The sequence below is a fragment of the Trachurus trachurus genome (genome assembly GCF_905171665.1).
Source record: "Trachurus trachurus genome assembly, chromosome: 9".
NCBI lineage: Eukaryota > Metazoa > Chordata > Actinopteri > Carangiformes > Carangidae > Trachurus > Trachurus trachurus.
Window position 1 is genome coordinate 29,184,305 of NC_139895.1, and position 10,042 is coordinate 29,194,346.

General features: G+C 42.3%; 2 protein-coding genes across 2 annotated transcripts; both read right to left on the minus strand.

Annotated features, from left to right (window-relative positions):
• LOC310991056 (uncharacterized protein) lies at window positions 1-2,099 on the minus strand (the record flags this gene model as incomplete). The annotated part of the gene is made up of 3 exons (XM_083978626.1): window positions 851-2,099; window positions 45-138; window positions 1-13 (listed from the first exon to the last, which is right to left on the minus strand). Exons 1-3 carry the CDS (start codon window positions 1,992-1,994, stop codon window positions 1-3), a joined length of 1,251 nt encoding a protein of 416 aa, XP_083834752.1. The 5' UTR covers window positions 1,995-2,099.
• A 3,948-nt stretch (window positions 2,100-6,047) lies between these two features.
• LOC310991807 (C-X-C motif chemokine 11-1-like) lies at window positions 6,048-7,217 on the minus strand. Its single transcript, XM_083979739.1, has 4 exons — window positions 7,153-7,217; window positions 6,785-6,911; window positions 6,619-6,699; window positions 6,048-6,494 (listed from the first exon to the last, which is right to left on the minus strand). The coding sequence occupies exons 1-4, from the start codon at window positions 7,205-7,207 to the stop codon at window positions 6,401-6,403; spliced, it is 357 nt and encodes a 118-aa protein (XP_083835865.1). The 5' UTR covers window positions 7,208-7,217; the 3' UTR covers window positions 6,048-6,400.
• Between the last annotated feature and the right edge of the window lie 2,825 nt (window positions 7,218-10,042).

A 10,042-nucleotide genomic window follows, 5' to 3' on the forward strand; every position in this document is an offset into this window, starting at 1 on the left:
TCACTGTTCCAGTCTTTGAAGCATCAGTTTCAGCAGCTGTGTACTGTACAGGGACAGCAGGGGGTGTATTAGTGACATGACCGTCTCTGATCTCAAGTTGCAGGGCATTGAAGAGATCCATGCCTAATATGGGCGTACCTGTGATGAAGATCAGAAAAATGCGCTAATTAACTAATCTTACATCTCACACCAAAAATAAATTCTGGACTCAAAATAACTCGCTGGAAAGGATGGATCCGACGTAGAGTTGTCTTTTATTTTCTTTAACAAGAAAGCAAACAAAGTTCAACCCGAGCCACTTACAGATACAAAGTTCGAAAAGAAAAGTAACGAAGTATCAGGCTTCATGCAAAGCAAAACCCCAAGACATGCATCAAGGAGTAGTTAAGTGACTGACTCCTTACCAAAAGTTGAAGGCTTATATAGGCCTAGGTCTATTCCCAAGTCGATTCACCACGACTGTTCTCTGAGAGCTCCAATTCCTCTCATCTCCATCCTCACTGACCTAACACTATCAGTTGGGAGACGAGGGGATGGCAACTTCCCTCACAGACCCTGCATAATAATGTGAACCTGCTTGCTAGTTGACCTCTTATCTACCCCTCTCTCTCTCTGGCTGCACATAAGCAGTTGGCTGATCTTTAAGTCACAAAACATACTCCTTTCAATTAGATATACAGAACAAAACATTATATAATCATTTGTGATCATTTAAGATGATCAACATTAAATCTTAAACTAATAGATACATAATGAGTATATGTCTTTTTTAATAGTAGCATAATATTGTCTTTCAGCATTAACCTATTACAAACTTTCATGTCATTTATGATGAAAAATACCACAACACCTGCCGGGACAATATGAATGTACTGGGACGTGCATTTTGTCATGTATGTCACCGTCAGTTCCAGACAACCTAGCACAGGTATAGGTTTCTTTGTGTACGTGGTCAGTGTTTTTCTGGGCTTCAGGAGCGGGGTGTGGCTGAAGTGACTCTTGTACATGTGCTCTGGGAGAATAGAGACACCAGACCCAGTATCCACCATCAGATCTGCAGTAATTGTAGGGCCACCTGAAGCTTTCATGGAGACATTGCACATTAATTTACTGCTCAGTGTACTTGCATCATCTTCATCAACTAATAGCACTGTGATGGAATCACTGGAAACTTCTCCCACATTGCTTGAAGCAGTCCTGCTCCTGCACACTTTGGCAAAATGTCCAGGCTTATTACAATGTCTGCATGTGACTGATTTGGCTGGGCACTTGGGGTAATTTGCAACGTGTGTTGAAGAGCCACATCTGAAGCATGTCTTACCAGCAGCTGTTGAGCCGTTCAAGCCAGCAGTCTTTGGGGTTGGTCTGGGGAAGTTGAAGGGTTTTTGCTGCTTTTGCTTCCCGCCACGAAAAGTAGTCCCACGAACCATGCCGACAACAGCCTCAGCTGCTCCTCTTGACGAAGCTATTGTTTTAGCTTCAGCAACTGCATTTTCAATCTGAGCAGCAATTGTCAAAGTCTTGTCAAGTGTAAGTTTATCCTCAAGCAGCAAGCGCTCTCTGATCCGAGCATTGGACGTTTTCTCCACAATTTGGTCCCTTATCATGTCCTCAGATAATGTTCCAAACTCACATGTAACAATTAGCTCCCGCAGGGCCGCTCCGTACTGAGCTGTGGACTCACCAGCTCGTTGCGCTCTCTGGCGAAACTTATTCCTCTCCGCGACGACATTCAATTTGGGTACAAAAAATGTCTTTAAAGCCTTTAGTGCATCGTCGTAGGAATCACCAATCCCTGGCAGCGTGTAGAAGATCCGCTGAGCCTCCGCGCCGACCGTGTGTATTAGCAAAGCACGCTTCCTCTTATCCTCCACCTTGTCGGCCAGAGCTAGCACGTAGTTATCAAACATGCGAATCCATGCTTCGAAAGGCACCGTAGGCTCACCTGGGCTTTGTAAAAATGCCGGAGGTGGCAATATCCCAAGCAGAGCCATCCTCGTCGCCAATATGTTGTGTTGTAAGAATGAAAAGAAGGCTAGCAGGCAAGCTACTTCAGGGGAACGGTGTTTACTTCACGGAGTCAGGAGGACAACTGCGTATATTCAGAATGCATGAGTTACATGGAGTCACTGCCACCTACTGGCATGATGTATGCAGGCAAACACGTATATACCACAATTGCAACATAAGAAAGTGACACCAAAATAAAGGGGCTTTACAACTCACTGAATGCACTCTTGTGTGGAAAGTGTATGGAGAAGTTGCTTTTCTCCATCAATCATTAGACTGTGTTTTTGGTGGGCAAGTAAATTGATGATGATTTTGATGTGAATTACAGTACATGCATTTCCTATTCATTGAGACATAATTAGCCAAACAAGAATGCTTCTGAGAAACAGGCTTTTTGGAAGAAAAGGGAAGAAGAGGAGGAAGTGAAAGGGGATATTATAAAGTGAAACTTGTATATCGTGTATAAAGAGGGAGATCCATGTGCTGTGAAGCATCAGGAGCTCAGAGTGAATGAAGACACAGCAGTGAGAGCCAGAACCGGTCTACAGCTCCAACCATGAACTCAGCTGTCGTTGCCTTCCTCACCTGTCTGCTGGTCCTCTGTGCACAAGGTACTGTGAGAGTTTATTGTTGTGATTCCTTCAAGACCATGATCCATTTAGTCTCAGGTTCTGTTGTCACTTGTTGCAACACAAGTCGTTTCCAGGTTTCAATGTGTTTCAGCTGAAAATGTCTGCAGCTATTGAACAATGGTGGCAATGGTACAACAACTTCAAAGATGGATGTAATGTGAAAATTGTTGCACATAGTGATGAACTGTAATTAACAAGGTCCTGTCTCCTCCTCCCTCAGGACAACAAGTCAACACATCTCAGAGATGCATGTGTTCAAAGGGTTTCGCCATGATCAACCCAAAGCTCATCCAGGGAGAGCCAGTCATACACCGTCCAAGCATCTTCTGTTCAAACACAGAGATTATGTGAGTAGCTGAGCTGAAATAAAGCACATCCACTGACGTGTTGTTCTTCAGCTTCTCTCTGACACGTCTCTCTCTTCTCTCTCAGTGTCAACCTCAGAGGAGTTGGAAAGAAATGTGTGAATCCAAACTCCCAACTTGGAAAATACATTCAGGAAAACATCAACAAGTAAGATGTCAACCCTCAGACACCATGACAAAGTGATGATGCTCAGGATCTCCAGCATCAAACACCACTGTGACTGGTCCAGGCTTCCACTGCTTTTTACTAACGCTGTCCTTTGTTGACTCAGGTCTGAGAAGAAAGGAGCTGTGACCATGACGATGGCCTCCAGTCAAACCAGTACTGTGAGCTCAACAAGAGTCCAGACCACATCCAAGCTGTAGGACTCTGCACTGTTTTCATCAGTGAAGCAGTTGTTCACCATCACTACTTTGTCATGTTGATACAACAAGTGTCTCCATGTGTTCATCATGTGTCATACTGACCAGTCTATGCTTTCTGTTCTCTCTACTGAAGATGTCTTCAGGTGTATATAGCAAGTAAATCACCTATATTTAATAACTTTTCTAAGAAAATAAAAACATCAAAAATAAAATGGACTTGTGTCTTTTGTTTCTCCTCATATTTCAATATAGACTATTACACAAATATTTCAAATGTGAAAATGACTCAATTTGATAAAAACCATCAGATACTTGAAATCTGAAGGTTTTAAGATGGCTGCCATTTGTGCCAAAGGAAACATGAAAAGATCTTAATTACTGCTGCGATTGATCTGTTTTCACAGATTAGTACTTTGTCACGTACACAGTCTGGGACTCGTACCATATATTTCCTCATTGTTAAATTGTATGATTTGAGATCGTTCTTACAGAAGATTTGTGGATAAACTTATACAAAACAATGTGATCCCTTACAGACTCACTGAGGCCCGTTCACGTGAAGTGTGTGAGTGTGTGAGGGCTGTCCTGTCACATCATCAAGTCGCTGAGTCAGTGAGTTCTTTATGCTCCCTCACCAGAAGTCAGTGTTGATACTGACTACAAGGAAATTACCCACAGTTCATAGCAATGTGAAGTCAAACCCAGGAGTCTGAACGGTTCCACTCCCAGTCCCTGTTCTGATGCCGGTCTTGGCCCTGACTCTAGTCCCGCTTCTGGTCCCCGTTTTGGTCCTAGTCCCGGTTCTGGCCGTGGTTTCGGTTCCAGCTTTTTGTCCTGGTCCCAGTTCCCGTACGGTCTTGATTCTGGTCCTTGTCCCAATTCCGATATGGTTCTGGTTCTGTTGGTCCTGCTTCTGCTACTGGTTCCTGTTCTAGCAAGGTCCCAGCTCTGATGGTTCTGGTCCTGGTCCCAATTCTGGTCTCGGTTCCAGTTCCGTTGTTGGTCTCGGTTCCAGTTCCACTACTGAACCGGGTCTGGTCCATTTCCTGGTTTTGATATGGTCTCGGTTCTGGTTCTGGTGTCCTTGGTTCTGGTCCTGGTCCTGGTTCCGATGCCATCCCGGTTCTGGCCCTTGTCCCAGTTCTGATATGTTTCCGGCTCCTGTGGTCCTGGTTCTGGTCCTGAGAGGGGGATCAGTGACGTCAGTTCAGTCAGTGAGGGTTCAGGGCCTGGGTCTTTTTCGAATTGGGCCAAAGCATTTCCTTGTTAGAGGTGGCGGCCATCTTGGATATTTAAGTGGCAGCAATCAGAGTCAAGTGTGCTTCATGTTTGTTTGTTTTCCCAGTCAAATGAAAGCTCACACTGCCACCTATTGGTATAATATATTATACAGGCACCAGTCTATCCCATATGTCCCTCTGTACAGAACACTTGGTTCAATGCTGACATAACAACTAACAGACTCAAATGATCTTATCTTGACTTGGACATAGGAGTAGCGGAGTGTGGTGGTAGGTGAGATGTCGTGTGAACATCTTCAGGCTGGACACAGGTGGTGGTGTATTGTACAAATGGGTCAGGAGAATTAGCCTCGTAAACCAGCCGCTCCCGGAAATGCAATTCATTTCATTTCTGAGGGAGAGTCTGGCCTCATCCCCGTTGTAAGCGTTTTGCCTGAAACCCTCAGAAGGCCGAGCCAATCAGCGTCGCTGCTGTGATTGACACAGCACGTTGGCCAATCAGGGACCTACTGGTGCAAAGCCCCGTCACTACACCAACTGTCTGTCAACGCTACTACTCCCGCCCACCCCAAACGCTTACAAAGGGGATGAGGCCAGACTCTCCCTCAGAAATGAAATGAATTGCATTTCCGGGAGCGGCTGGTTTACGAGGCTACAGGAGAATTGCAGGTGTCACGTCTGAGATGTTCCATACTTCACCATCAGAAGGTTCAGAGGATGCAGGAGCTTTCTGAGTGAATCTGACATCTTAATTAATGTGCACTGTACTGTCCCTGTTCAATAAATAAATGAAATTTAAAAAAAAGAAAAGAAAAGTGACTTTTCTTTGTGATTCCAGGCTTCAGAAGAACCACACTGAACTGGAAGGGACTGGCTATCATGACCCTCATCTGTGTTTACTGAAGCCTGGCATATGAACCCACGTTGATGTTGATGTTACTGTAAATAAGGTCAGTTTGTTCAGTCAAGACCTGGTTTGATTGTTACATTATTATATTGTGTTGAACTCTTTTATAGATGCAGTTATTATGACTTTGCTGTAGCCTACCATGTTTTCACTTTTATTGAGTAGGCTAAGTAAAAACCCAGAACTTTAAATGACAATCACATTTCCTCTTTACCACACTGTTCAGTCCTCAACAGTGAACGTTTTCAGATCTACTTTCAAACTTTCATTCAGAACTTTGGTTTGTAAACACACTGTGTTTTATGAAGATCTTTTCACGTTTCCAATTTTACAAATGGCAGCCATCTTAACATCTTTAAATTTCCAGTAGCTGGTGGTATTTAGCGAATTGATGGCCACAGAGGGATGAACATGTCATTCATTTGAAATATTTGTGTAATAGGCTTACTCTACTGAAAAATTAGGAGAAACAAAAGATACAAGTCCATCAACTGTTTTTTTTTTTTGAGGTTTTTATTTTCTTGAAAAAAGGTTATTAAATACAGATTATTTACTTGTTATATACACTTGAGGACAACTTCAGGAAGGAGAACAGAGAGCACCGACTGGTGGAACCTCTTGAGAACAATTCTTAGCCACAATATAGTCTTTCCACCATCAAGCCAGTGAATATAGGCTACTATGATCTTGATGAAGGAAAAACTGACAGAGGGCAACCGTAGGCTATAGTTGTTATTTTAAAATTAAAATAGCACTAAGCCACATTGAACTCCTCTGGTCAGTATGACACATGATGAACACATGGAGACACTTGTTGTATCAACATGACAAAGTAGTGATGGTGAACAACTGCTTCACTGATGAAAACAGTGCAGAGTCCTACAGCTTGGATGTGGTCTGGACTCTTGTTGAGCTCACAGTACTGGTTTGACTGGAGGCCGTCGTCATGGTCACAGCTCCTTTCTTCTCAGACCTGAGTCAACAAAGGACAGCGTTAGTAAAAAGCAGTGGAAGCCTGGACCAGTCACAGTGGTGTTTGATGCTGGAGATCCTGAGCATCATCACTTTGTCATGGTGTCTGACGGTTGACATCTTACTTGTTGATATTTTCCTGAATGTATTTTCCAAGTCGGGAGTTTGGATTCACACATTTCTTTCCAACTCCTCTGAGGTTGACACTGAGAGGGAAGAGAGAGACGTGTCAGAGAGAAGCTGAAGAACAACACGTCAGTGGATGTTCTTTATTTCAGCTCAGCTACTCACATAATCTCTGTGTTTGAACAGAAGATGCTTGGACGGTGTATGACTGGCTCTCCCTGGATGAGCTTTGGGTTGATCATGGCGAAACCCTTTGAACACATGCATCTCTGAGATGTGTTGACTTGTTGTCCTGAGGGAGGAGGAGACAGGACCTTGTTAATTACAGTTCATCACTATGTGCAACAATTTTCACATTAAATCCAGCTTTTAAGTTGTTGTACCATTGCCACCATTGTTAAACAGCTGCAGACATTTTCAGCTGAAACACATTGAAACCTGGAAACTACTTGTGTTGCAACAAGTGACAACAGAACCTGGGACTAAAAGGATCATGGTCATGAAGGAATCACAACAATAAACTCTCACAGTACCTTGTGCACAGAGGACCAGCAGACAGGTGAGGAAGGCAACGACAGCTGAGTTCATGGTTGGAGCTGTAGACGGGTTCTGGCTCTCACTGCTGTGTCTTCATTCACTCTGAGCTCCTGATGCTTCACAGCTCATGGATCTGCCTCTTTATACACGGTTTCACATGACATCACATCACAGCGCTGCTGTGCACCATGACACAATAGTTTCACTTTCCAATATCCCTATCACTTCTTCCTCCTCTTCTTCCCTTTTCTTCCAAAAAGCCTGTTTCTCAGAAGCAGAGACACTTCAGACTGTTTGTCTGCAGAGAGACTTCTTTTCAACTGGTTAGATTTATGGATTGACCAAACATAGAAGTCCCCAATGATAAATGAACAGCATATAACAATAATAATGAAATAAAAAATAACAGTTAATTTATTTTATATGTTACTGTAACCACTTTTACAGCTGCTCAAAGACACTTAACACAGATAAAAATGAAAAGTTCCATACACATAATCACACATCAAAAGCTAATTTAAAAAGGTGAGTTTTGAGCTGGGATTTGAAGGTTGGGAGGTGTGTGCAGTCTCTGATGGATTTGGGGAGTGAGTTCCAGGTGGAGAGGGCAGTGACAGAAAAGGCTCTGCAGGTTCCCAGGTTTGGTGCTTTGTCTGTGCAGGTACAGAGAGGAGATTTCCTTCAGATGAGTGGAGGCTGCAGGAGTGGGGATGGTGGAGCAGGTCTGTGAGGTACTGTATGGGGGGCCTGGTTGTTAAGTGCTTTGTGTGAGGAGGAGGAGGAGGAGGAGGAGGAGGAGGAGGATTTGAAATTGTAAACAGTGTGTGATGTGGATGTGGAGCCAGTGCAGGTTTTGGAGGACGGGGTGGTGTGGTCTTGTGTTGAAGTTTATTGAGGAATTTGGATGATGAGCCATAGAGGGTGCTATTGCAGTAGTCTCATCTGGATGTGATGCATGCATGATGCAAGGCAAGTTTATTTGTATAGCTCATATAGCTCATCTTTACAAACAAAAAGCACTTACACTGTTAATCACATTCACCCATTTCAACCAGCACTTTCCCTACACACTGTCCTACCATAAACACACATTTACACACCACAATTTTGGTTTCAGTCCAATCATAACTCTGACACAATATTTATTAAAAAACCCTCAAAATTATTGTAAAAGCAGCGTCAGTGCAGACATGTGTAAGACACACAGTCAAACAGTAACATTGGTTATAACTCACAAAGTCATAGACTAATCATAATGTAACTCACGTCTAAAGGGATGAAATTAGTTGTTAACCTTTATATCAAAATGGTCAATTGCTAACCTCACTGTGACATCATATTTTGCAGTATCACCATTGGCTTTTATATTCAATGCTGTAACACAGGAAGGACAGACTTATTTGGCTCATGGAGGATAAAACCAGGAAGTGGTCATTTTTGTTTACTCTGCTTTAACTTCTGTCATGCAGTGCATAGTCTTTCCATGTTAAACTACATAATTAGCCTGTGGGACTTTCTAAGAAATGGGATATGAAACGGAAACAACTTTTCAAAATTACCTTGAAAGAGTTCATCATATTTCAGAAATAATTCATATTTACACCCTTGAATACTGTTTGCTGCTACCTTTGCTTCCATTCAGTGTTGCTTTTCCCATCCATCCAAAGATGCACTTTATGGTTTGTTCTACAGATCAGCATTGACAAAATATCTCGTTAAAAAAAAAGCTTAGTTAAAGTGTTCAATTCAAATACAAACTTGACATTATTTTTTATTTTAGAGAGATTTAGAGTATGATTTCAATTTTGTTTCATATTTGTTCTCATTATTATCCACCCAAGATCTTCCACAGTATTTTGGTTCATTTTGTATTTAAAAAAAGAAAAAAGAAAAGGAGATAAAAAAGCAGTTTAAAGAAATCTTGTGTAAAGAGGTAAAAATGAAACACCAAAGTATAGTTTACATTTTGTTCGACCTTGTCATTTTCAAGTGCCTTCATCATTTCAAATGTCAATTGTAAAACATAATTGGTGTCAGGTATAAAGGATAAAATATCGAGCAATTTTATTTATTTAGATTTAAACAAGTACAGCTAAATTAGGGTAACCATTACTCCATCCTCAGATACAGCAATGAAGTCATATTGTGGAGTATACAGACATGAAGCCACTGGCCTGAAAAGATGGAAAAAGGTCAATATCTTATTCATGAAAACAAAATGACAAATCTCAGCATTCAGTTTGTTTGTATGTGTGACCGGGTGAGTCATCTCCCTCCTGGTCACTGCATGGCGCTGTTGTCAGCCTGGCGCAGGTTAATGGGGGGACGGCACTGTTAGGTGATTAAAACAGCTGTGTTGGTCGACATTTTCCCTCTCTGCTTCTGCTGTGCGGTGCGTCCGGTGAGCTGGCCGGCGTGCTTGTTTGTGTCCTCCCGTCGTACCATTAAGGTAGGAATTCTGCGTATTTGCTGGTTTGTGTTTGCTGTTATTGGGCCTGAGGCTAGTGATGGGCAACCGAGGCTTTGTTGAGGCTTCGACACCTTATTCGAGTAATGGTTCATTACTCGAGGCTTCACTGACACAGTCGCTCGAGTATGACATCTAGTGTTCAATAAAATGAAGTGCAATTGAGACGTGTCATTCATTGGTTCATTGATTGTGTGAGATTTGAGTTGCCACGCACACTCCTGTTCAACAACAGTACACTACATTTATGTATGGTTTTAAGATGACACAATAAAATATAAAATCAACATTAAGTTGTGGCTAAGACTCTGTATCTTTTTTGGCATATATTGATTCATATAGGCTACACATTATCTTATGAAACAAGTCCAAACAGTTTATGGTGTAGAGTGATGTCATTGCAAACTAGATAAGCTTTA

Coding starts and splice junctions, on each gene's coding strand:
- LOC310991807 (XM_083979739.1), bottom strand. CDS start 7,207: ATGAACTCAGCTGTCGTTGCCTTCCTCACCTGTCTGCTGGTCCTCTGT. Junction 6,700..6,784: donor TGTTCAAACACAGAGATTAT/GTGAGTAGCTGA, acceptor CTTCCCTCTCAG/TGTCAACCTCAGAGGAGTTG. Junction 6,495..6,618: donor ATTCAGGAAAATATCAACAA/GTAAGATGTCAA, acceptor TTGTTGACTCAG/GTCTGAGAAGAAAGGAGCTG.